General features: G+C 46.1%; 1 protein-coding gene across 1 annotated transcript in view; it reads left to right on the forward strand.

The window, feature by feature from the left end:
• Positions 1 to 9852, forward strand: part of TMEM72 (transmembrane protein 72) — a 94970-nt gene extending 85118 nt beyond the window's left edge. The window contains exons 4-5 of the mRNA XM_085608693.1: positions 666 to 805; positions 7623 to 9852. Of these exons, the coding sequence (XP_085464819.1) occupies positions 666 to 805; positions 7623 to 8107 (625 nt within the window). The 3' untranslated portion in view covers positions 8108 to 9852. The remainder of the gene's footprint in view (positions 1 to 665; positions 806 to 7622) is intronic.
• The last annotated feature ends 17611 nt before the right edge of the window (positions 9853 to 27463 follow it).

Raw genomic sequence — 27463 nt, forward strand, 5'->3', positions numbered from 1 at the left:
ATGACAGAAACAGCAAAATACAAGTCGGGCGGCACACTATGCTAAGCTCAGATTTTTAGCTCACCTGTTTATAAGCCATGCCCTTAATTGCCTTGGCCACGCCCCTTTTAGAGACCCCGCCCCCCCAGTTTTTTCATCCGACTTAATGCCCTGAAGAAATCCACTGTTCGCGTGAGGATAGCCTACAGCAGGGAAGAATGCCCTTCTCACATAAGGCTCCTCTAACACAAAGCAAACCAGCCACTGCTTATGTGAGAGCACTTTAACTTAAAGGAGGGGTCCGACTGCCCACAGGAGCCCACTCCTCCATAGGGCTAGATATGCACTTCTCGCATAAGGCTCCTCAAACACAAAGTAAAAGATCCACGGTTCAAATGAGGTAACTCTATCTTACAGCAAGAAATCCCCAGCTCGCAGGAGAGCCCTCTGTCAGAGAGTAAATAAACCACTGATCACAAGAGGGTCCAATATGATAGGGTGGGTGAGGCACTGCTCACGAGTAGAAACTCCGCCATCGGATATGGGCCTCACATAGGCCAGTACAGCACAGCCTGCTGCCCGGGCCAGACCTTCTACCTCTTGGGTGAATCTGTGGCAGGAAGCAATGTTGGGGTGCCAGAAGCTGCTCCCCTTATCCTGAAGTGTAGACTCTTTCTCTTTTTCAGGTGTCCTTCGGAATCCACTATGGCTATGTGCTGGGAGAAAACAGCTCGAATGGGAGGCTTCCAGAAGTTTCTGGGGTACACGCTGCTCTCCGTCGCCTGCTTCCTGCACCCCGTTTTGGTTTGGCATGTTACTATCCCAGGTAAGTCATGCAAGTTGTCAGGGCTCTTAATCTCAAATTTACCAACAAAAACGCAGTGGGCTGCAGTGTGGAGGGGTGAGATGGCCATGGTAAGGGATGGACAGTTTCCATGAGGAGCAGGGTCAGGATTGATTTGCATCAGGTGGGCCTCTGTCTAGAGTGACACAGTGGGTTGAAAAAAATGGGTTGAAATGCTACTTTGAGCAAGTGCCAGTGGTTAGACTGTTTACAAGCATTCCTCCCATCACATTTTGGGTGTTTGATTGCCAGTAGTATGGCTGGAAGCCCGAGACTGGTGCAGCTTTCTACCATTCTACTGTTTTTGAATTTTAAAAAAAGTAAATTGTGCCCATTGAAGGAGTCCTCCTATTGGTGCAGATGAACTACTTTTTTAGTGACCCAGTCACTATATATATTCTGCTTCAAATATTGAACAAGTTAAAAGCTCTTAGTGAAATGACAATAATGAGAAAAAAACAATACAGACATAGCAAACCTGACTCAGGGCCTCCAGACCTCACTACTAAGCTAAGAATGCATTTGGGGGATGTCACACCCCACCTGAAGCCACATCCTTGCCCATCCTTCCTGGGCCTGTTAATTCTCTATGGAAGCTCATAACTACGGTAAGGTACAACACAATGGCCTGGAGTACTTACTCTGGGATGACTTTTTTAAATGTATTTTCACTGCAACATGCTGTTCTGCTTCTCTGCTGCGAGAAGCCTTCATTGTAGAGTTGTCAAATTGGTGCATGTAGGCAGAACTCCATGTTTCCAGTCCCTCTCTTTTCGCAAATCATTCTATCAAGTGAATAACAGCCCCATATACTAAGCCCCAATCGCAATTAAAATTGGGCACACCGGCAAATTAATAAGGCAAGCCGAGCAAGAGCCAAGTCAAGAGGTTAGCTTAAAAATATGATAAAGACTCTTCAAAATTTTAAAATGTGGATTTCTTTAACGTGCCAAAGCATTTCACCTTAGTACATTTGTACTAGTACAACAATTTTATTGTGTTAATCACAATTACAAAAATAAAAGTATTTATTTCACACCTGCCTAAGTGAACATTTAATACGATGGTAAAACAAACTGCTTTAGTTCAACATACTTAAATATAATTACTAAACATTTTATAAGTTAAATCTAAAAATGTAATGAATTTAATAATGCAATCACATTTTTTTAAAATAAAACAGTATTTTACAGTTTCAGAGATTAAGCTTATATTAGCATCCTTAAAAAGAGTCCACAGGTAACATCTCTGTAAGGGCAGAAGTTTTGGGCAAATGCATAATAGGTGACTCAGGGTTTCCTCTTTATATCAACAGAGACAACATTCCTTTTCTTTCCTTGTAGACTCTGACGCCATGACCCCTTAAATTCAATAACAGGATTATATAGCAGTCAAAATCTGAATTACGTCCTTATCATAGCAACACCAATATGGAGTGTTGAGAGTGACTTTAGATTCACTCCAGCCGGATGACACAATGAGGGGTAGCAGGTCGAAGACGAATACTCTGTAAATAGGTTTTCTCAAGTTTGATTACGATCCTCCCATTCAAAACAGGTGAAGCGTAATGTAGAAGCGGAAGGAGTTTCATTCGTAAGGCTTTTAGAGAGGAACCTAAAGCTCTGCCACCAAATACATTGGAGAATCTCTTTGATTTAGTAACTACAGTAGACTTGAACATCCAAGTTGAAAGATGACTTGACCATGATAACCTACTAATGATCGAGACCCCAAGATAATTGTACTGAATAACAGTTTCAATGATGGCAAAACTGAGTTCCCATGCTATCTTTTTTGATTTCTTTCCAAACACTATTATTTTGGTTTTAGAGTAAATAGCGGTTAAACCATTCACAGGATTGAACTTGTTTAATTGCCCTAAAAGATGTTGTAATCCATTGAGTTTGTGAAAGAATCACTAAGTCATATGCACATGCCAAACGTGAGATCCCACACATTCCCAGTTTTAAGGAAACCACTTGATCTTGAATGAGAAGCTCAGGCAAGTCGGCCATTTATAAGTAAAATAGGAGTGGAGCCAAAACACAACCTTGTTTGAGTCCTATTTTGGTTTGTATATTAGTGGACAGGATGTTCTCTGTAGTAGATCTTATTTGTAGCCATGAATCCGAATGTATCTTTTTTAAAAGGTGCAAGAGTGATGGGTCAATTTTTCATTTGCTGAGCTTATTCCACAGACAATGGCGATCAACCTCATCAAAGACTGTGGCATATTCCACAAAACAAGCGTGGAGAGCTGTATTATTCGTAAATGCCTATTTTGCAAGAAGGGACAGCACCGCGATATTATCAATTGTTGAGCATCTTGGGTGAAAACCTATTTGAGTTAAAGGTATTAGGCCCTGATCCTACGCCCACTTCTCTAAAGGGTTTAACAAATATTTTGCAAAAGTTTCCCCTTGAAATCCAGAAGCACAATTAGTCGATAATATTCAGCTTTGAGTCCTTCTTATGGATAGGCTGTACTACTCATCCTGTCCATGTTGGAGGAATCATACTGGTAACGATTCTGTTGAAAACAGATTACACAGAAGATTGCTCCAGAATGGGACATTAAGTTTGATTAGATCAATCAGAATGCTATTTGGACCTGCAGTTTTGTACAGGCAGATTATTAATTAAATGCGTAACCTCCACCTGAGTTATATTTAGAGTCGACACATAAATTACTTTACAAATCTGAGGAGTTAGAATGTTCGATGTATAAAGTTCATTAATATGCGACTCCCATTTGTCGTTTGAGATCGAAAGGTTGTCTGTGCATCGATAGGCCCTTGATCCATATCCGATTATAATACAGAATGCTTTCTCTTTACTGGTTTTGATTGATTTTGATAACTAAGCTGTCTCAGGATTATTTCACTCTATTTCCATAATTCAGTTTCTGAAGATTATATTTAAATCCCTGATTTTTATGTTGCAAGCATCAGAACTTGGCTGCTTCAGAGTGAACCTTAAGCTTATGAGGGGCAACCTTTTGGCATTCTCAATTTCTCAATTAAAGGAATCAGTGATACCGTGAACTTTTTGCCCCCTGATAGTTTCCATATCACATGCTCTAGGATGCGCACAGTAATACTTTGCCAAGATTGAATCCAGTTGCAGTTGATGGTACAAAAAATGCATCAATTTGAGGTGGAAACAGGAGCGAAATTAGGTCTATTTTCAAATTCAGTACTGTGGTCTTCATGGCATATGAGCTGTTTGATATTAAGTGTAGTCTTCAGGGGCTCATGATCACTTTACGTTTTCTTAACTATTCCAAAGTTTTTGCATATGTGAAAATAGGTATAGTGAAGGAAGGTGTAATCAATGATGGACTGTGCACAAGGACCTCGAAACGTAGATTTTGCTGACTGAACCTTTGACATTGCCAATAATCGATCAGTATCCAGCATCATTTAAAATATTGTATGATTGTCTACTTAGTAAAGACGATTGCTTATGTTCCTCGAATTTACTTGTGGACATGGGATATTATACGCTTAATCTGAGTCTTTTGTACCTGTATTGTATAACGCTGGTAGTAAAAGGTTTTGATTTAAATCTCCTGTTACGATATTCAATAAATGGCTATATTTCTCTAAAAGCAAATCTAGCTCCGCAAGTATCGCCGCATACTTGCGTTTATCTTTTAACAGGTCTGGAGGAAAGTAGATGGCCAGAATCACAAGTTTCCAATTATTATAATGATTTACCAAAACTGCCAAAATGTAGTTGCAATTTGAATTGAGCCTAGCGCCTTCAAGTTGAGTTTCTCGTTGACCGTAGTCAACAGACCTCCACTAGGCCTTCCCATACAGCTCTTCTTACCAGAGTTTCGTGGATAGAAAAAAATCAGAAACGAAAGGTTAGAGGATATCCAGGTTTCTTATAAACATATTAATGATGATTGTAGAAAAAATAATTCGTTTTCTCCAGATAGATTTAGATGTCTAGCTAGACCTGTTATATTCCATTACATTCGGGATGGATCTCCAAGAGAGCCGTGCATTACCTTAGTAACATTTAGGTACGCTGATTCATGAGTGCGGTTAACAAAGAATTTTGACCACAAGGTTCACCTGGAAGATGTATTGAGCATTCAGATGGTAGTTGTGCATTTGTTGTAATCTTTAAGTCAACAAATGGTATGAATGAGTCAGGTGCCTGAAGATGGAAATCGATTGTAGCGAAGGTGTTGAACCTGTAGGGTGGTGACCTCTAAGCCTGAGTATGTTGGGGTAGTCCTGGCCAAATGAGGAATTACTGGGGAATCCACACCTGATTTACTTCTTGAATTCAATGTGGCTCATCGGGGTCCACCTCATAATGTGCCCGAAATTCCCCACCCCTGGAGTAACTGCTACCCCGGTGTGCATAGATCTTGGGGTGGGAAAAACCAGCTCATTTCCCAGGCCAGTTTTAATTAGTGCCTTAGTGGCAACTGGTATAATATCCAAATTGGGAAAGGCATGTTGTGTTGTCAGATATCACTTCTGATTATTGCTGTTAATTTCGGCAGAGACTTCCATTGGTCAGACGAGGATGCCTGACTGAGGTGAATAACTTAAATGTGCGTGTTTGCTGCCTGCAGCCTCCTTTGCAAGCAGTGCCCAAAAAACGACAGGCTTTCTTCAGCTGGCAGGTCCATCAGTCTTCTCTTCAGAGCTGTCAGTTCATGAGCACTTCCTGACGTGGGTTTTCACTGCTTTGTTGTGAGGATGGTTTTTTTTAGACAGAAACGGTGCAGCTTCCATAAGAGATAGGTCCACTCTGGGGTGGGCAGATCTAGTGGCCAATGAAACAGTGACCGCTATCCTGCCTACTGGAGAGAGGTGGGAAATCACTGCTTTGGTCCACGTAGAACTAATCACACTTCCTGACCCCGCAGGAATGGCTTTGAGATGAAATAGAATGAAAATACAATTTCTAAAGTGCGCTAATACCCAAGGGTGTTTAGGCGCTAAGCTCAAGCGAAGGTAACTTGGGGGCATATTATCAAGAAACGGCGTTAAAATTATCGCGAATTCCCATAGAAGCCCATGTTCTGGTGTCAACATGGGCCTCTATTGGAATTCTCTGCGGCATATTATCAAGCCCATTATCGCCGCTTCAGCAGCAGTTTTCTGCCGCTAAAGCGGCGGTAATTTTATCGCCGTGCTTGATAATATGCCCGTAACTGAGTATGATTGGATGTATGCAGAGCAGTTTACTGTTTAAACCGCCACGTTTTAAGAGCTTTGCTCTATCTTTCTCCCTTTTGCTGTAGATACACTGGTGCACGGGAGGACTCAGACTGTTATACAGTTTGTGAACTTAAAACCTTTTTTTTCACATGGGAAGGAAAGCAGATGCAAAGAGTTATGTTCAATAACACACGTGTGCAGACCTTACCGAGACAAATATTCCCCCAACATGAAATGCTGGGTGGAGATCTTTCTCTACCTGACCGATTAAAATCCCTGCAAACAAGCATCTTATAGGGATGCGCTGTCCATGCACTGAAAAGAAAACGGACAGAAATGCAACTCTAAATGCCAGATGTATGCACGGCAGTGGAGAAGCAAGCAGGCACAAATCCCAATTATGCCCCTATGCATGCAGCGTAGGGTGACCATACGCCCCAGATTGTTGTCCCGACAGGCCCAATTTGTTTTCAGAGGACGGTCCCGGCACCCCAACGCTTTTCTTCATTTTCAATACATGTCCCGGTTTTTGGGACAAAGGTCAACTCATTCTGCGAAGCAGAATTGAAACTCGGCTTTCCTTTCAACAGGCGCTACTAAAGTCTGAAGTGATTCAAGTTATTGACAGTTTTTTTCAGACAGCACAGGGGGAGGTCGGCCGTGTGCTTGCAGCAAACTAAAGACAGAGCGGGTAGGAGGGCAGGGTGGAGGTCCTGCCGCAGCTAATGTTATATATAAATAAATATAGATATATTATGTCTAAGCTATCCCTGTCTTTGCTTTTAAAAATCTGCCACCCTAATGCAACTGCAACATGCGCCGCACCTGGAACCTCTCCCAAAGGGCCTGTAACACCTCCAGAGGGTCCGTATTGGCCTATAACATTACAGCAGAGCCTGTAACACTTCCACAGGGCCTACACTGCCTGTAACACCACACAGGGCCTGTAGTGGCCAGAAACACTCCTGCAGGGCCAGTATCACTCCCACGGGGCCTGAGGGCCTGTAACACCCCACAGGGCCTGTAGTGGCCAGTAAAACTCCTGCAGAGCCTGTAACACTCCCACAGGGCCTGTAGTAGCCAGTAACACTCCCGCAGACCATGTAACACTCCCAAAGGTCCTGGGTGCCTGTAACATCCCACAGGGCCTGTAGTGACCTGTAACACTCTAGCAGGGTCTGTAACACTCCCACAGGACCTGTAGTGCCTGTAACACTCCAGCAGGGCCTGTAACACTCCCACAGGTCCTGTAGTGACCTGTAACACTCCAGAGGGCCTGTAACACTCACACAGGGCCTGTAGTGCCTGTGACACTCCCACAAGGCCTGTAGTGCCTGTCCAACACTCCCACGGGGCGTGCAGTGCCTGTAACACTCCTATGGGGCCTGTAATGGCCTGTAATACTCCAGCAGGGTCTGTAACACTCACACAGGGCCTATAGTGCCTGTCACACTCTCACATGGCCTGTAGCAGAATTTATGACATTAATAGAAATGTGGCTGCGCCTGCAGAAACAGCAGCACTTCAGCCCTGCGCACAATCTCTGTGCATTAAATATAGGTCTCAATAATGGACTGTTTGTAACAATGCCCTTTTTGTTCTCTCCACAGGCAGCATGCTCATCATCACCGGGGCAACATACTTCCTCCTCAGCAAGAAGAAGAAGGTGAAGCCAGTGGAAAAAGAAAGTTTTGAGCAGGGCAGGGAGTACCGAGACCCCTCGGCCACAGCAGTGTCGATGACCCAGGCCGGGGACACGGAGCAGACCTACACCTTCAACAGCACCTTCAAGGAGCGCAAAGCATCCCTTCTGACGCAGGTGAAAAGCATCCTGAAGGTCAACAGGGACAAGGCGCCCCCCAAAGCCCCTGAAGGGGCAGCAGGCCAGGAAAGTGGGGTAGCCGACACCCTCAACAAGCGGAAGCAGGTGCACTTTGAGGAGAAGGTGGTCCAGATAGTCCCGTCCGTGGCTGGGAGCCTGGAGGCGGCTGAAAGCGAGGGCGAGGAGGAGACGACCTCCGATACTGCCCCCATCATCCCCCCAAGAGACGGGAACAGTGCAGCCACCTCACAACTCACCATCGGCATCTTCTGAACTTTCCTGGGTTTTGTTGTACAGTTTCATGACTGAAGATTGTGCCTTACCCAGCAGGTTCTTCTCCAAGGACCAAGGCCTCTTTAAAACCTTTTTTCTTCTTTACATGTCTCATAAGTGACCTTGACCCCTGCAGTCTATCAGCAATTCCTGTTAAGAATGGATGCCACCTTATTTCAGAAATGGCTACAATGACTTTCAGGAACCTGCTTGAGAGGGGGCAGTGCGGGACCTAATGTAGGCTTCTGTATTTTGGGGCCAAATGTAAAAAGGGGAACTCCTTCTCAATGGGGTCTAGCATCCTCAGCATAACTCATATGTTTGGGGTTATACCTCATGATGAACTTTTTCTTAACAATAAATATGGATCCCCAAATTACAACACCACTACACTGAATGCTGTTTCTTTAAGAAATTAAATCACTTCTTGGGATATTGGACCTCTTCTTCAAAATTTGATGTTGTTGTTGGACCCTCTGGTCTCAGACTATGGATTTTCCTTGACCGAGCCGTTCTTATTTCATTAGCAGGTCCTGCGATGGACCATGCAAAAAGCTTGAGTCTCCTGCCCTAAATCTGGCGGTAGTCATCTCCAGGACCAGAAATTTCTGACTCAGCTGTGGACTCTTCACATTCCACTGTTATCGTTGTTGACATTTTGAGGGTACAGTAAGCGGAAAGATCATGGAGCAGATGGGGTGCGAGAGGACAACCTTAGATTTCTCCCTGGATATCTGCCGTGCTTCGGGGAAGAACAATCACTCCTTTCGATCTGTGACACCAATGAGACTGATATCAAAGATGCTTTTGTGAAATCAATTTGCACCGTAGACTCTGGAAGCAGAACCTAAATTGTTGGAGCAGATTGTCGGGATGGGTCAAATGGGACGCGTGCTGACCTCTACTGCAAGAGGGCACGTTTGTTTTGTGTTTGTTTGTTATATCATGAGCAGTAGGCCAGCGCAGCGCGTTCTTTGTATCTCAGTCACTAGATTCTGTCGTCTCTTAGGGATGTTATCCTGCCATAATATTGTATATGTTTATATATATATATATATCTTCAGGGTTCGTAGATGTGGAGTTCAGAATAATAAAACAATTCTCACCTAGGTATACTTGCCTTCGCAATACTGTCATGGTCAGTATTCTGGATGCAAAATTATAGTCACTCCATACGGTGATAAACATCTGTGGCCAATGTTCTTCACTTACCCAAGATCACACAGTGTTAGCATCAGCACTATCAAGGTACTGATACTAAACAAAAAAATCAGCAACTTATCCGAATTCACTCACAAAATCAGCAGCAGGGCCTGCATAGACAGAGACACAGGAACTTTGTTCAGTGACTTTTCTTCTGTCACCCTCCAGGTCAGCAACATAGTCTGCATGGGATTATGACACATGGAAGTACTCCAATCACTGTTTGGAGGTCCCATTTGTAGTCAGCAAGTAGACAGTGTGGAAATAAAACACAGGGAAGCTGAGTGGCTCGTCTAAGATCACACATAAGTCCTGCAGCAGAGCCAGGAGCCTGTCTAAAGCAGAGGGAAGTGAAGGAACTCGCTTAAGATGCACAGAGGGCGAGGGACAGACATTTGTTTGCTGAGTTTTAATTTGCTCAAATCATTGAGCACCGGAACTTGGATCATAAAGTAAAAGAAAAAGAAAACCTGAAATTATTTCCTACAATGGAAAGAAAACGTGGACTAGTGTCTTTAAATAATAAATGAGATCTTACTGTGTTTTATGCGTGTTTGTCTTTCTAGGGCCTTTTCATCAGATCCCGTAGCACCTGGTGAGTGATGGGATGTGTCAGTGACGTGTGATATCTTATGTATTTCTTTTATTAAGTGTATATTAGGTTTGTATGCACCGTGTAAACAAACTTATTCCACAAAGCAAATGAAATCACAATATCAATTCCGCTCTGATAAAAATGATATTTTTCCCATTTCAGTGCTCCCCCATCCTAAACAAGAAGTTCATTTTTGATGCCATTAAGAGGAAATCTGGTACCTTTTTGTGGCCTCTTGTGGTGGAGCTTATAGTATCCTTAATGTAACACTGACTCTAAATTCGTAGGGGGAAGTAATACTCTTTATGTCCGCAGTGAGGAACTTATTACACTGCAAAGTATTAGCCACGAATCCCTGTGTTTAATTGACCCCCCCCCCCCCCCACCCCAATGCTAGTTTGGGGACGAGTCAGCACTTACTGTAGGCCTTTGTCAAGGTACAGTATGACATAGTAATCACATAGAATGATTGACAATTTCTGCACAGTGTTTGCTATTATTTTAATAAGAATAACTCTTTGGCCCAAATTCATGAAGTCTTTGCACCAAGGCTACTGTAACGTAACCTGATGGAAAGTGTCAGCTGCAATGAACTCGCCAGCTCCAAAAGTGTTTTCTTGGCGCAAAAAAAGCTTTTCACCGCTTTGTATTCAGATGTAATAAAATCAGGGGTCTCAAACCAGTAGCTTGTAAGCTACTGTAGCTCTCCAGCTACCTCCGAGTAGCTCACCTGTGTGCAGCCTGGCTTATTAAATTAGAAAGTGTTTGCTTGGTTGAATTAATTTACATATAACAAAATTGAGATGATACAACACTAATACTATTAGTAGCTATCAATGCGTTTCATTGAACATAAGTAGCTCTCAGTACAGAACAGGTTGGAGACCCCTGCAATAAATATTGCATCTGTTAAAAGATCTGACATCAAGGAGTTCCCAATATATCAGCTGCAATGATTACGTATTCTGATTTTTGGGGGAATGACCTGCTTAACGTAACAAAATCCACATGTCCCAGTAAATACTAGGCCTTTTCCCCTCGGTAAATTCCATCAGGTTTGACCGGTTGAAAAGTAAGGGTTCGATTTTTATCCAAACTGGTGATTACCGGGTGCTATAAACATCGCTCCACTTGTAATTGCAATTACTGAGCAAACTGGTGCTCCAGCAGGGATGGCAGTTTAACAAACTACTTGCAGCCCGGGCATTAGTGAGGTAATTACAATTTAAACTGTTATAACTTACTTGTTGCCATTCCTCTTCCTGTCGTAGGACGTGGATACCCCTTTTGAGTAAGTGCAACATTTCTGAGGGTTGTTTTGAATCTCTTGTGAGTCTCGGATGTTTAGGTCGTTACTTCAAGCCTCTCAGTTATGAAGCATACAGAGGACTCTGGACCTGGCCTGAAGTTTGTGTGGGGTTTTGAAAGACAGAGCACATCTTTAATTATTCTTCACTCTATAAGTGAGCTGGGAGGAGGAAGTCACTGTATTGTATTACAGCTACATGGATATCATGGACAAGGACTTCACTTTGGGTGAGGACTTCGGGTGAGGGATTGCTCACCGGAGTAAGAGACTTCCTATTTTTTTATTTTCATTGCCACAATACAGTTTTGTGGGGGTGTGAGTGAGTGCCTCTATCTTGTGGGGGTGGTGTGTGCCCCAGTTTAGTTTCATAGGGAGGTGGGTCCCTTATTATGTTGAGGTGGTGAGTACCCCAATTCTGTTTCATAGGGATGTGTGTACCATATTACGTTGAGGTTATGGGGTGGTGAGTACCCCAGTTCTGTTTCATAGGGATGTATGTACCCTGTTATGGTGTGGTTGTGGGGTGGTGAGTACCCCAATTCTGTTTCATAGGGATGTGTGAACCCTGTTACGGTAAGTTTGTGGGGTGGCGAGTACCCCAATTCTGTTTCATAAGGATGTGTGTACCCTGTTACTGTGAGGTTGTGGGGTGGTTAGTACACCTGCTCTGTTTCATAGGGATGTGTGTACCCTGTTACGGTGAGGTTGTGGGGTGGTGTGTGCCCCAATTCAGTTTTCCAGGGTGGTGAGTACCCTACTATGTTGAGGTTGTGGGGCTGTGAGTGCCCCAGTTCAGTTTATAGGGAGGTGTGTACTCCATTACGTTGAGGTTGTGGGTGGTGAGTACCCAATACTTAGAGGCATAGGCTAGTTGGTGTTTTAAGCCGTGCTCTCGCAATTCTCGTTTTCTTTATTTTCCCTATGGGAGGGGGATGGGGGGGGGTGAGTGCATGTATATTTTGGAATGTTCCTTTCATATTTCCTGACGTAATGATATATGTACATTTCATGCATGTATAATTTAGAGTGTTTCTTTTCATGCATGTATATTTTTGAATATTCCTACCATCTTTTCTGATGTAATGTATTTAATGATGTTTCCGTTTCTGTGCATCATTTCTGCATTTAGTTTCCCTAAGGGAGGGGGATGTGTTATAACTTACTGTAGGAGAGTAGGATCTGCACTTATGTTGCCAACACTTTTTTTCTGATGTTAACACTGGTTAAATCAGGGCCCCAGCCTCCCTGTTCTCTCTAAACAACTTGGAGTGCATATTAGATGCACTAGTGATTGGATACTGTGGTACCTTATGAGCCCCTAGTATATGGTACCTTAGGTACCAAGGGCTTAGGTACTTCACAGGCCTACCAGGGGCTGAAGCATGTATTATGCCACCCCTGGGAAGCAGACTAAATCTGACACCACAGGCCTGCTACTGCAGCCTGGGTGAGGTAGTGTTAGCACTCCTCACTGAGCTATAGGTTCACTATATCTCTACCTGCACACACATATAAACCTATCAGTCACCGCTAAGTCAGGCCCTATCAATCCTGAGGGCAGGGTGCTTGGTTTCCATGTGAGGGGGTGCCTCTGCCTGAGCAGGCCCCTCTGCAGCTCTCAGAGTCTATTCTCTGTGGCTGTTTGAGGATGCGGTTAAACCATATACTCTTACGTGCATTATAACCTCGCGGTTAATGCCAACTTTGGAATGGCTGCATCAAAACATGTTGTGTTTGGTGTCAAATGCTTTGGAATCATACCTCCACACCAGTAACTGGTGTGGGAGTATGATCCCACCCTTCCAGAGGGATAGACTTGTACCCACTGTGGAAACACGGTAGAATCCTGAAGAGCCCTGGCATCACAAAATGGATGCCACCAGTCACAGACACTGGGCTGCCCTCCTGCTGCTGACCGAAACTCGCAGTGGAGGAGGCCCAACAATAGGCATCCTGTCACAGGGAGGTGTCATTATCTTCCAGACAGGATTTAGTGTATTGAGGCTGGGTGGGTGCACTCCTAGAGTGCTTTGAAGTCCTGCACTGGGGGAGCAGTAGGCTCCTCTGTGCATATGCCAGCTCAAACTGGTTCAGGGGCTACCTGCTCCTGCTCTGGCACGAAACTGGACAAAGGGAAGTGGGTGTAGCCACCCACTCCCCTGACCCTCCCATAGGAGGGGTCATAGAGCTAGTCCCTCCCTTCCTTGTAGTATAAGTTAGGGAACCCTTGCCATAGCAAACTAGATATCCCTGAACGACGCTCTGAAGAAGAATCCTGGACCTTCGACGTTCCACTACCTCTGGAAGACTGAAGAATCTCCCTTGGAGTCAAGGAGTGACTCCCCTGCTTGGCAGGCACCAAAACTTTGAATCAACGGTCGCAAACTTTTTCGCTCCCGCCGTAGTCCGAGGTCAGGAAAGTGGATTTCCTGACTTCTCCAAGGCCATCATGAGTCCCCAGCGATGCTGAGGCAAGTGGACCCCACGAGTGGCGAGAAACAGCAATACCCGGGTACAGTGCACTACTGTCGAGTGCAACCCCTTCACGCCGTTCTAAAAACTTGTGCATTGGACCACGTGTGGTCCAAGCCTCCAGCAGGATTTCCTCCAAAGATCAGAGGCCTACCTCGTCCCGGGTGACTGTGGGCTCCTGGTGAGTGAATCCTCCCGAGGCATCTTTGCGATCCCTTGCCGGTTGGCTTGTGGGTCCTCAGAAGACTTTTCTACAATTCCAAAGGCCTTCCCTGGTTGCTCCAGGCCTGCCATGACTTACTCCCACTGGGTGAGTCCCTCAGACCTTGCTGGTCTGCACCGCTGACTTTTTACACTTTCCACAAGACTTGCTGTTGCCAAGGCTTGTTGGCTCCAATCTGGTCGCCGATACCGCAGTAAGCTGCAGACATTATGGGACACGCCGAATCCAGCTCCTGGTTGTCGTGGACGCCTCATGGATCTCGTGGCTGAAGAGTCAAGACACCTGTGATCACCTGAAATCACCCGACGACTATGGGCATCCATCTTCCTTGCCCCTGGTCACTGCCAAGTGACTTTGAACACTGTCTCCTCTGCTTTTAGGTCTTCTTTCTTCTGAATCCAGCCTTGGATTCCACCGGACACTTCTCCTGTCTTCACAAGCAGCAAGTCTTCTTTGGCTCCCATTGAAAACGACGCCCCGACCCGACACCAAAAGACACCTATGCACCCGGCTTCCCTGGGTGAGGTAACTCCAGCACTACAGTGCTCCTGTGTGTGTTGGCTCTCGAACTACCTACCCTGTAAGTGACTTGCTTGTAGACTCTCCCGAAATATCCTAAAACTTTAAAATTCCAACCGCGACTTGCTCCATAGAAGTCAATTGGGATCCACGGCTGTGTTCTCACACTGCATGCGTCTCCCGTGGGTCCTTTACTTACCTGCCTTGGGTGGATTAGTGAGGGACCAGCGCTTCTGAAGGCCCTAGGCCTTGTCCCTTCTCAAGTTGTTGTTCTTAAGTCTCTTTTTTAGTATATGGTCTGGTACGCCCCTAGGGCCCCAGCCATATTTGTGCTTAACTTGTTGTGAAATGTTGATTTGTGCATATGTTCCTGACTTCTAATCTCATAAAGAGATTAGTAGAGTGTGTTAGAAATAAATACATATATATTTTATATATATACCTGTGTGGTGTCCTTTCATTTAGTAATTCAAGAGATTATAAGGTAAAACAAGCTGCTTTACATTTCTCTAAAGACTTAGCCTGAAGGCTGCTCTCCACAGCTACCACTAGGATAGGTTTCTTTAAAAGGTTGTCTTAAACCTATCTACCATAAGAGTCGAATTGTACTGGTGCAAGGTGGCCACTTTAGCTAGTGACCAGCATATACCAGGCCAACTTCTCACATTGGTGGGCAGCGTGTGGGGTTACAGCTTGCCATTGTTTTACCAGAAAATCTCTATTTGAATTACTAACTGAAAATCACTATAGGTACTCAAGGTACATATAAAGTCAAGCTTAGTATCAATAAGTTCTACTGAACTTAGAGCTGTGTGTCAAGGGATAGCACACCCTTTCTACAACTCAAGCTAGGATCAGTAGGCCATAAACTAGTGTAGGTAGTACAACACTGCACAACACTAGAATGTCCTTAAGGGGTGGAGCCAGTGGGTCCACTTAGCCTCAGTATAAGGTCATGACTTTCTTTGACTTGAAAGCCATGTGTGCTGCAAGGCACCTGAAGCTAGGACAGAGTCCCTCCACACTACACCTGATAGATCTGCTGACAGAAGATGGTCTTAGATTAACTCTAGGAGCTAATAGGTCTGAATCAGGGGGTGGGTCAATTACAGTCTTTGGGTCAGATGAAAAAAATCAAGATGACCTGGACCCTTTGTTTGAAGGGCCAGATCCACAAGGATCTGAAAAGGACAGAGGAATTCTCCCTCAGAGAACTGACAGAGTGGAGGAGAGGCCTAGGTCCCCTTCTAGGGAATCTGACCACTCCTATCACTCTGGCAGAGAATCTGTCCAGCAGAGGAACTCATACTTTAATATAAGAGAGACCTCCTCTGAAAGAATGTACAAACTGCTGCAGTATGACGAAGCAATATTTGCCATCAAAACCAAGCAGTTGGCATTGGATAAGGAAGCCTTTGAGCTCCAGAGAGCTTCTAGATGAGAGGGGTTAGAAACCCCTGGTGGCAGCAACAGTGTCCCTAGAGTTAGAGAATATATTCCAGACCATAGGAACCTGTCCAAGGTTGTTCCTCCCTACCAGAGTGGGGATGATATCCACAAATGGATAACTGCTATGGAGAGGGCCTGTAGAGTACAACAGGTCCCCCAGAAGCAGTGGGCAGCAATCTTGTGGCTCTATTTTTCTGATAAAGGTAGAGACAAGCTCCTCACTGTTAGAGAAGAGGATGCTGATGATTATGATGTCCTGAAGAGTGCATTAATAGATGGGTTTGGCTTAACCACTGAGCAGTACAGGCTGAAGTTCAGAGATACCCAGAAAGCACAGACTCGGGACTGGACTGACTTTGTAGATTGTGCAACCAAGTCTATGGAGGGTTGGCTGGTTGGTAGTAGAGTTACTGATTTTAAGGGATTGTATAATCTTATGATGAGAGAACAGATCCTTAATAATTGGCAGAACCCGTTGTTGCATCAGTACCTGGTGGACTCTGATCTGACCTCTTCCCAAGAAATGGGAAAGAAGACAGACAAATGGGTCAGAACCAGGGTGAGGCAGAAAACCCAGAACCAAGGGGGTGACACCAAGAAGCAAGATCCTAAAGGCTCTGAGAAAGGTGGGGATAAGTCAAAAGACCAGAAGTCTTCACAAGGGCCCCAAAAATCTGCATCTGGTGGGGATTCACAGTCTACAAAGGGAAAAGGCCAGAAGAAGCCATGGTGCAAATTCTGTAAACAGAAAAGGCACTGGACTTCTGACTGTAACAAGTCCAAAGACCAAACCACCACCACTCCTGCCCCTAAGGCAACTGTTCCCCCTAGTTCAGCAACTGGTGGAGGTGGTACTCAGAATAAGGTTGTAGTAGGGTTGACCCTGGGTTCTGAAGTGGACTCTGGCCTAGTCAGAGTACCCACTCAGGCATTGCTGATTTGTGATGGAGACATTGATATGTCCTTCCTAGTGAGCCCCAGCAATCTGGGCAAATACAAACAGCAGCCAGGCTTTGGCATTTAGGGACACAGGTGCTAGTGTCACCATGGTGACAGAGGATCTTGTGGACCCTGGACAGATCATCCTGGGTGAAATGTACCAGGTTACCAATGCAAGCAATGTCAGGACCAACCATAGCCTGGCAGTTGTGAATTTCTCCTGGGGAGGGGTAACTGGCCTCAAGAAGGTAGTAGTCAGTGCAGACCTCCCTGTCGAATGTCTATTGGGCAATGATCTAGAGACTTCAGCCTGGTCTGAAGTAGAGGTATGGACTCATGCTGAGATGTTGGGCATCCCTGCAGAGGTATTTGCTGTGACCAGGTCACAGGCCAAAATGCATCAAACTGAACCAGCTCTGGATCCTGAAAATATGGACCAGGTGCTACCCAAGAAGAGGAGCAGTAGGGTTAAGGCAGTGCCTTCCCCTCTGTCTCAGATCACAAATTCACCTCTTGAGGGAGGAGAAGCAGATCCTGAAGAAGGAACTGCCCAAGAGGGACTTGAACCTGATCAGGTTGAGTTCTTGGTGGCAGGGAAGATCTGAGTAAGGAGCAACAGTGCTGCCCCTCTCTTGAACCCCTCAGACAGCAGGCTGCTGCTGAGGCTGCTGGGAGTGCTAGTGGGTCCCATAAAGTTTATAGGGATGAGGGACTCATATATTCTGAGGGTAGAGATCCAACCCCTGGAGCCACCAGGAGGTTGGTAATACCTCAGAAGTTTAGGGGGTTCCTCTTGACCCTAGCACATGACATCCCTTTAGCAGGTCACTTGGGCCAAAACAAGACCTGGGATAGGCTTGTTCCACATTTACATTGGCCACATATGTCAGAGGACACCAAGGAGTTTTGTTGCTCCTGTGTCACTTGCCAAGCCAGTGGCAAGTCAGGTGGCACAACAAAGGCCCCCCTGATACCACTACCTGTGGTGGGACTACCCTTTGAAAGGGTAGGGATTGACATTGTTGGTCCCCTTGACCCTCCAACAGCATCTGGGCACAGATTTATCCTGGTGGTAGTGGATCATGCCACCAGGTACCCAGAGGCAATTCCCCTGAGGATCACTACAGCCCCTGTGGTGGCAAGAGCCCTCATTGGAGTTTTCTCCATAGTGGGTTTCCCAAAGGAGGTCATATCTGACAGAAGTACCAACCTCATGTCAGGATATCTCAAAGCAAAGTGGAAGGAGTGTGGTGTAACTTATAAATTCACTACTCCCTATCTCCCACAATGCAATGGGTTAGTTGAACGTTTCAACAAAACCCTAAAGGGAATGAATAAAGGACTCCCAGAAAAGCTTAGGCGAAAATGGGACCTTTTACTTCCCTGCCTTCTATTTGCATACAGAGAGGTTCCACAGAAGGGGGTTGGTTACAGCCCATTTGAACTTCTGTTTGGGCATCCTGTAAGAGGTCCATTATGTTTGGTGAAGGAGGGCTGGGAGTTACCTCTCAAACCACCCAAACAGGATGTGATGGACTATGTACTTGGTCTCTGCTCCAGGATGGCCGAATACATAAAGAAGGCAACTAAAAACCTGGAGGCCAGCCAAGAACTACAAAAAACTTGGCATGACCAAAAGGCTGTGCTGACTGTATACCAGCCAGGTCAGAAAGTGTGGGTGTTGGAGCCTGTGTCCCCAGCAGCCCTCCAGGACAAATGGAGTGGCCCCCATACCATTGTTGAGCAAAAGTGAGATTTCACCTATCTGGTGAATCTTGGAACTCCCAGGAGCCCACTTAGAGTGCTCCATGTCAACAGATTGAAACCATATGTTGACAGGGCTGACATGGGCTTGCTCACGGCAACTGATAAGGAACAGGAGGAGAAGAGTGACCCTCTCCCTGACCTGCTCTCACAGAACCCTGATGATGGGTCAGTAGATGGTGTTGCTTTGGCAAGCAGCCTCACTGACCATCACCAAACTGAATGCACACAAGTTCTGCAGCAGTTCAGACATATGTTTAGGCTGACCCCTAGTCAGACTACCTGGTGCACCCATGAGGTGGACATAGGGGACAGTCTGCCTGTCAAGAGTAAAATCTACAGGCAGCCTGACCATGTCAGGGAGTGCATCAGGACTGAAGTCCAGAAAATGTTGGAGTTAGGTGTGATTGAGCCTTCAGATAGCCCTTGGGCTAGTCCAGTAGTCCTTGTGCCCAAACCTCATACCCAGGGTGGTAAGAAAGAAATTAGGTTTTGTGTAGACTACAGAGGCCTCAATGCAGTCACCAGGACTGATGCCTACCCAATTCCAAGGGCAGATGAACTGATTGATACTTTGGCCTTAGCCAAGTATCTGAGTACATTTGACATAACAGCTGGCCACTGGCAGATCAGGTTAGCTGAGGATGCCACGGCCAAAACAGCATTTTCGACCCCTAGTGGGCACTACCACTTTGTGGTGATGCCCTTTGGTTTCAAGAATGCACCTGCCACTTTTCAGAGGTTGGTGAACAAAGTTCTGGCAGGGATGGAAACTTATTGCTCAGCTTATCTAGATGATATTGCTGTCTTTAGTTCCTCCTGGCAGGATCACCTGGTTCACCTCAGAAATGTTTTGGAGGCTCTGCAAAAAGCAGGTCTCACTATCAAGGCCACTAAGTGCCAGATAGGACAGAGTCAGGTTGTGTACCTGGGCCACCTTGTAGGTGGAGGCCAGGTTCAGCCCTTACAGAGCAAAATCCAAACCATCATGGAATGGGTTGCTCCAACCACCCAGACACAGATGAGAGCCTTTTTAGGCCTGACTGGGTATTATAGGAGGTTTGTCAAGGGATATGGATCTATAGTGACTCCCTTGAATGATCTTACCTCAAAGAAAATGCCAAAAAAGGTTCAGTGGACAGTTAGCTGTCAGAAGGAATTTGAAGGCCTAAAGCAGGCCATGTGCACTGCCTCCCATCTTACAGAGTCCAGACTACACCAAAAAGTTCATTGTCCAAACAGATGCTTCTGAGCTGGGTGTGGGAGCTGTACTGTCTCAACTGAATGATGAAGGTCAAGACCAGCCAGTAGATTTTATAAGCAGCAGGCTGACCCCTAGAGAGAAACGTTGGTCAGCTATAGAGAGGGAGGCCTTTGCTGTGGTGTGGGCCCTGAAGAAGCTGAGGCCATACTTGTTTGGCACTCACTTCATAGTTCAGACTGACCACAAGCCCCTCCTATGGCTCAAACAGATGAAAGGTGAAAACCCAAAATTTTTAAGGGGGTCCATTTCCCCACAGGGAATGGACTATACAGTGGAACATAGACCTGGGACCCAACATGCCAATGCAGATGGACTCTCAAGGTATTTCCACTTACAACACGAAGACTCAACTGGTCAAGGTTAGTTTAGTGTCCCTGCGTTTGGGGGGGGGGTTGTGTAGGAGAGTAGGATCTGCACTTCTGTTGCCCCCACTTTTTTTCTGATGTTAACACTGGTTTCTGGCTATAGTCTGGCTGGGACCCTGCTAATCAGGGCCCCAGCCTCTCTGTTCTCTCTAAACAACTTGGAGTGCATATTAGATGCACTAGTGATTGGATACTGTGGTACCTTATGAGCCCCTAGTATATGGTACCTTAGGTACCAAGGGCATAGGTACTACACAGGCCTACCAGGGGCTGAAGCATGTATTATGCCAGCCCTGGGAAGCAGAATAAATCTGACACCACAGGCCTGCTACTGCAGCCTGGGTGAGGTAGTTTTAGCACTCCTCACTGAGCTATAGGTTCACTATATCTCTACCTGCACACACATATAAACCTATCAGTCACCCCTAAGGCAGGCCCTATCAATCCTGAGGGCAGGGTGCTTGGTGTCCATGTGAGGGGGTGTCTCTGCCTGAGCAGGGCCCCTCTGCAGCATTCAGAGTCTATTCTCTGTGGCTGTTTGTGGATGCGGTTAAACCATATACTCTTACGTGCATTATAACCTCGCGGTTAATGCTAACTATGGAATGGCTGCATCAAAACATGTCGTGTTTGGTGTCAAATGCTTTGGAACCATACCCCCACACCAATCACTGGTGTGGGAGTATGATCCCACCCTTCTAGAGGGATAGACATGTACCCACTGTGGAAACACGGTAGAATCCTGAAGAGCCCTGGCATCACAAAATGGATGCCACCAGTCACAGACACTGGGCTGCCCTCCTGCTGCTGACCGAAACTCGCAGTGGAGGAGGCCCAACAATAGGCATCCTGTCACAGGGAGTTGTAACCCCCTCCCAAACAGGGTTTAGTGTATTGGGGCTGGGTGGGTGCACTCCTAGAGTGCTTTGAAGTCCTGCACTGGGGGAGCAGTAGGCTCCTCTGTGCATATGCCAGCTCAAACCAGTTCAGAGGCTACCTGCCCCTGCTCTGGCACAAAACTGGACAAAGGGAAGTGGGTGTAGCCACCCTCTCCCCTGACCCTCCCATAGGAGGGGTCATAGAGCTAGTCCCTCCCTTCCTTGTAGTATAAGTTAGGGAACCCTTGCCATAGCAAACTAGATATCCCTGGACGACGCTCTGAAAAAGAATCCTGGACCATCGACGTTCCACTACCTCTGGAAGACTGAAGAATCTCCCTTGGAGTCAAGGAGTGACTCCCCTGCTTGGCAGGCACCAAAACTTTGAATCAACGGTCGCAAACTTTCCCGCTCCCACCGGAGTCCGAAGTCCCTGCAGCCCTGGAAGTGGATTTCCTGGCTTCTCAAAGGCCATTGTGAGTCCCCAGCGACGCTGAGGCAAGTGGACCCCATGAGTGACGAGGAACAGCAATACCCGGGTACCGTGCACTATTGTCGAGTGCAACCCCTTCACGCCATGCTACGAACTTGTGCATTGGTCCACATATGGTCCAAGCCTCCAGCAGGATTTCCTCCGAAGATCAGAGGCCTACCTTGTCTCGAGTGACCGTGGGCTCCTGGTGACTGAATCCTCCCGAGGCGTCTTTGCGATCCCTTGCTGGTTGGCTTGTGGGTCCTCAGAAGACTTTTCTACAATTCCAAAGGACTCCCCTGGTTGCTCCAGGCCTGCCCTGACTTACCCTCGCTAGGTGAGTCCCTCAGACCTTGCTGGTCTGCACCGCTGACTTTTTACACTTTCCATGAGACTTGCTGTTGCCAAGGCTTGTTGGCTCCAATCTGGTCGCCAACACTGCAGTAAGCTGCAGACTTTGTGGGACACGCCGAATCCAGCTCCTGGTTGTCGTGGACGCCTCATGGACCTCGTGGCTGAAGAGTCAAGACACCTGTGATCACCTGAAATCACCCGACGACTGTGGGCATCCATCTTCCTTGCCCCTGGTCACTGCCAAGTGACTTTGAACACGGTCTCTTCTGCTTTTAGGTCTTCTTTCTTCTGAATCCAGCCTTGGATTCCACCGGACACTTCTCCTGTCTTCACAAGCAGCAAGTCTACTTTGGCTCCCATTGAAAACGACGTTGCAACCCGACACCAAAAGACACCTATGCACCCGGCTTCCCTGGGTGAGGTAACTCCAGCACTACGGTGATCCTGTGTGTGTTGGCTCCAGAACTACTTACCCTGTAAGTGACTTGCTTGTAGACTCTCCCGAAGTATCCTAAAACTTTAAAAATCCAACCGCGACTTTCTCCAAAGAAGTCAAGTGGGATCCGCTGCTGTGTTCTCACACTGCATGCGTCTCCCTTGGGTCCTTTACTTACCTGCCTTGGGTGGATTAGTGAGGCCCCAGCACTTCTGAAGGCCCTAGGCCTAGTCCCTTTTCAAGTCGTTGTTCTTAAGTCTCTTTTTTAGTATATGGTCTGGTACGCCCCTAGGGCCCCAGCCATATTTGTGCTTAACTTGTTGTGAAATGTTGATTTGTGCATATGTTCCTGACTTCTAATCTCATAAAGAGATTAGTGGAGTGTGTTAGAAATAAATACATATATATTTGATATATATACCTGTGTGGTGTCATTTAGTAATTCAAGAGATTATAAGGTAAAACAAGCTGCTTTACATTCCTCTAAAGACTTAGCCTGAAGGCTGCTCTCCACAGCTACCACTAGGATAGCTTTTTTTTTTTTTTTTTGCAGAGTTTTATATAGCGCGAACTTGACCCGAATCCAATCAGGTATCAGAGCGCTTTACATAGCACCAGTTACGTTACATGAGGGCACACATTCATTTTTTGTTAGGCACGGGGAGATTAAGTGATTTGCCCAGAATCACAGGATGTTCAGTGTCATTACCGAGACTCGAACCCAGTTCCCCAGGTCCGAGGTCGAGCGCCCTAGCCGTTAGGCCAACTCCTCTCCCCAAGGTTGTCTTAAACCTATCTACCAGAAGAGTCGAATTGTACTGGTGCAAGGTAGCTACTTTAACTAGTGACCAGCATATACCAGGCCAACTTCTCACACTTACTTGTTGCCATTCCTCTTCCCTAGCTACGTCTTCCCTACTGCTCAGCCAGGATGGATGCTGGAATGTATGATGATGTCATGGACTACTTGGGTGCTTGGTTATGTGTGGAAGTGTCAGTTGGTGGATGCAGGCTGAGCAGCTGGGAGGCCGCTCCTGGTGGGGCAATTCTACTATCTACTTATCTTCTTCTACCAAACAAACCCCGGAACTAAGCCTGAATAAAGCTATCCTGTTTTGTATACCTGGCTCATGGACTTTCTATTCACAACATAAACGTAATGGAAAAATAGTCTTTAGAAACTCTTTATAGTAAGTTACGGCAGTTGCACCTGAATTACAGTACGAACGGGGTACCTAAGTTTAGGGGTTATCAATAAGAAAGATCGAAACCTAGAGGGAGAACAGGAGAAATTTAAGACCATCAAGTGGAACAGAGTAGAGGTAGCAGGTTGAATGTGGTAATTTAATCCAAGAGATATGGAAGCGTAAGTAATTTAAACATTTGAAGACAATGAAACTGAAAACGATACGAGGCAGTGAAAGACAAACCAGCAGAAATAGCGTAACAGAGTAATATGAACCGAAAAGATGGGAATAAAAATGTGAAGGCACACTGATCCGTAAAGGACACATAAATAGTTGAAGACACTATTGTGTAGCCAATACATAATGTACAACAATATTACAAAGGTGATTAAAAAAAACAATTTGAGAAGAAATTAATCAAGTGAGAATGGTAAAAAAAAGTTCTGAAAGTTCTGATTTGTTTGGTATTACAAACTAAAAGTAGTAAAGTTTGACTGCTGAAATGTACTTGTAAAATTGTAAACTAAAATGAATAAGAAATTAAAAATGATACCAACATTTTCAACAGCCATAGTAGGGAGAGTAAATAGAAGCGGATATGAGGAAGACTAAGAGAATACAAAATCACTGAATCTGCATATATTTTTGAAGGGATAATGTGAAGGAAGTGTTTGACCATTCAAGATATATGAACATAAAAGCTCATAGAAAGAGGACACTGCAAAGCTAGTTTGGTTGTCCTCAGCATAAAGGTGGGGATAAAAATAAAAGAGGAAGAGAAGCCAGATGTATGATGTACAATGTAAAAAACACAAGTTAAGAACATGATCTTGGGATAAGAGGAATCAATCGGAGAATAAATCTTTACAAGGCAAGAATAAAAAGAAATAACCAGAAAAATAGTGAAGCTCACTGAACAACTTATAAACTGAACAGATACTTTCTTCCCACAGCAATGCAATTCCAGGTCTCCAGTGATCAGAGGAAAACAAGCATTGGAAAAGCAATAGGTCTTGCATTTTTCGGAGTTAGAGCTACTGGGATTGTAAAGGGCAATGCCTTTTATCATGTGTTATGGAGTGTATGTATGTGGTGTGTAGTGGAATTTTATGGGTTGGATCGGATTAGTTAGTTGTGGAATTGTGTGGCGTGGAATTGTGTGGTGTGGAGTGGATTTGTGTAGTGTAATTAAGTGGCATGGTGTGCTGTAGAGTTATGTGGATAGATTTGGGAGTCGAGGTGGGGCAGTCCTCATCAGCTGTGGGACACCCATTCTCCATACCCAAAGAGACCGGCTTCATTTCTTCCTGATAGGGCCTCTTCTTGTTCACTTAGGCTTTGCCTCAAGGCCCAGTAATTGTCCTTTAGGCCCTCAGTTGCTGGTGGGTTGGCTGCTGTCAGCAAGTGGTGTTGGAGACTTACATAGATGTTCTGAGGTCACAGCCAATGGAGTTGCCATTCCTGTTCATCAGACAGGTGTGAATTATTAAGCATCCGAGTGATTGTGTGCCTGCTTGCCCTTTCCCAATCCCTGGATAACCTGCAATGAGGGTAATTGCATGAGCAGGTGGCACACAGCCCTGTTAAGTTCCTCCGAGTCCACCTCCGGAGCGGATGGTAGCCAAGGAGGTGATCCTGTCCCCCTAATGGGACAGGGGTAGAGCTGGACCGGCTGGACACATCCTACATCTGACAGAGGCCATGGAGACAGAGTGCCACTGGGTGGAGGGCTCTGCTGTGGTGGAGGGAAGCCCTGTTTCACCTTCCCACATCCGGTGTGCTTTGCCAGACCATGCAGAGGCGCGCCTCGGGGTCTGTGTTTACAATTTCACCTAAGATATCCGCAATATTGGTATCTTTTGAGAAACAATTTCTGGCCATTATTGGTGCAAAGATGTACATATAAGCGATGTAAAAAATGTGTCTAAGTCAATAAGTGAGATGAGCGCCAGCAGACCCAATTATTTTGAACTGCAGTCCTGAGATAATTATTTCCATTGCCCGAGAGGCTGAAACTGCGGGTTATTGTGCGTGTTCCAACCAAAGAGACCTGAACATCTAGAGCCTTTAATACAACTGGCCCATAATTTGATTTGCAAATTTCACACCAGTTAAATGCAGATACAATGGGCTGTGGTGTTAAACGGGTGTTGGAAACGGCCCTTTTTGCAGGGTTATCCCCAAACTTTTTGCTTCTTCCTCCTTTATTTTTTCTGACCCGTGGTTGTTGGCAATAGGACTCTGGGCACTTTACCACTGCTGATCAGTGCTAAAGTGCATATGCTCTCTGTATAAATTGTTATATTGATTGGTTATCCATGATTGGTATATTTGTTTCACCTGTTAGCCCCTAGTAAAGTGCACTGCGTGTGCCAGGGCTGGTGATTCAAATGCTACTAGTGGGCTGCAGCACTGATTGTGCCACCCACAGGAGTAGCGCTAAAATGATGTCTTAGGCCTGCTTGCAGTGCCTATGTGCAGTCCAGGACTGCCATGTCGACCTGGCCAGTGCAATCACTGACCAGGCCTTATCCTTCCCTTTCTGTACATGTCAGGCATCCCTATTGTAGCCCTAGGTACCCCCCTGGGCTGGGTGCAGTGTACCTGAAAGGTAGGGCATGTACTGAGGTGTGTAACATGCCCTGGTAGTGAATTACAGCCATTTTCGTTTTTCACTGCTGAGAGGCTATCTTGCCCATTGGATAGAATGGGGAAGGCTGTTTACATGCCTATCTTCCCATAAGGGCAAGATAGAAAATCCAAGTTTGGTATCTCTGTGTTCAGAATTTAATTATACATCTTTTTAGCAAGATGGTTTTTAAATTCACTGTGTGAGAATAGCACTTTTTAGAAAGTAGCTATTCTCCTGTTTAACCTTCCTGTGTGCCTGTGTGCTGGTTGGCTGAAGGGTGTCATGTGATGGGCTAGGTGGCTCCAGGAGCCTGGATGAGTCAGCAGCAGGGTGAATAGGGAGATCTGCTTTAGATGGGTGGGAGGAGTAGTCCCTGGGTTTGAATAGGGCTGCCTCTGCCAGCACAATGCCGGCTCCACCCCCTGCTGGCCAGGCTGAGGACTCTGCCTCTGCTGGCACAAAGAAGGCTCCACCTCCTGCTGAGCGTCTAACGACCCTGCCCCTCACTCTGAAAGGAACCAGGTGCTCCAGAGCAGAGCACACCCAGGAACCGGTTTGAGCAGGGGAATCCCCCCACTGAAACACAAGAGACAAAGACTTGGAGGGGTATAAGAAGAGGACCCCAGACACCTAAAACTTTAGATCACTTTGGAACTAAGAAGAAACCTCTGCCAAGGAGAAAGCTGGAAGAAACTGAAGAGGAGAAGACTGCCTGCTTGCTGTTTTGCTTTGCTGCCAAGGAGAGGGGAGGGACTTTGCTGTGTCCCCTTCTTTTGATTCTGATCTCCAAGGGCCTGAGAAGAGCTGGCTCCCTGTTAAGAAGTCCCAGGAACAAAAGGACTTCACCACCAGCTCCCCTGGAACTCTGCTGAGAGAGTTCTGACCTGCCTTGGAGTGCTTGCCCAGTCTTGGGGCTTCAGGAGGTCGTTTTTGCTGTGTTGAGGGAGCTGGGAAGCAGAAGCGTGAACAAGAGTGACTGGTACCCAACGCATCATCCGATTGCGTGTCGCAAGACGAGAGTGCATGGAAAATTTCATCGCGGCACCATCGCAACACGCAGGGTCTCCGCATCGCCGAGTGCGTCGAGCATCGTCCCGAAGCGTGAAGCTTCCTGCCATTGCGAGGGTTGTCGCAGAACCAGTTTGCGGGCCGCACCACTGCCGGTGCGTGAAAAGTCTCCAATCGCTGCGTGCGTCGACGCAGAGTCCCGTTCCGTGGCGCATCGAGAGTTGCGGCGCCGGAAGGCAGCGCTGCGCCACGCATCGCACCACATCGAAGAGTGTCGCATCGAACCT

This window comes from Triturus cristatus, chromosome 1_2 (assembly GCF_964204655.1).
Source record: "Triturus cristatus chromosome 1_2, aTriCri1.1, whole genome shotgun sequence".
NCBI classification, from domain to species: Eukaryota; Metazoa; Chordata; class Amphibia; order Caudata; family Salamandridae; genus Triturus; species Triturus cristatus.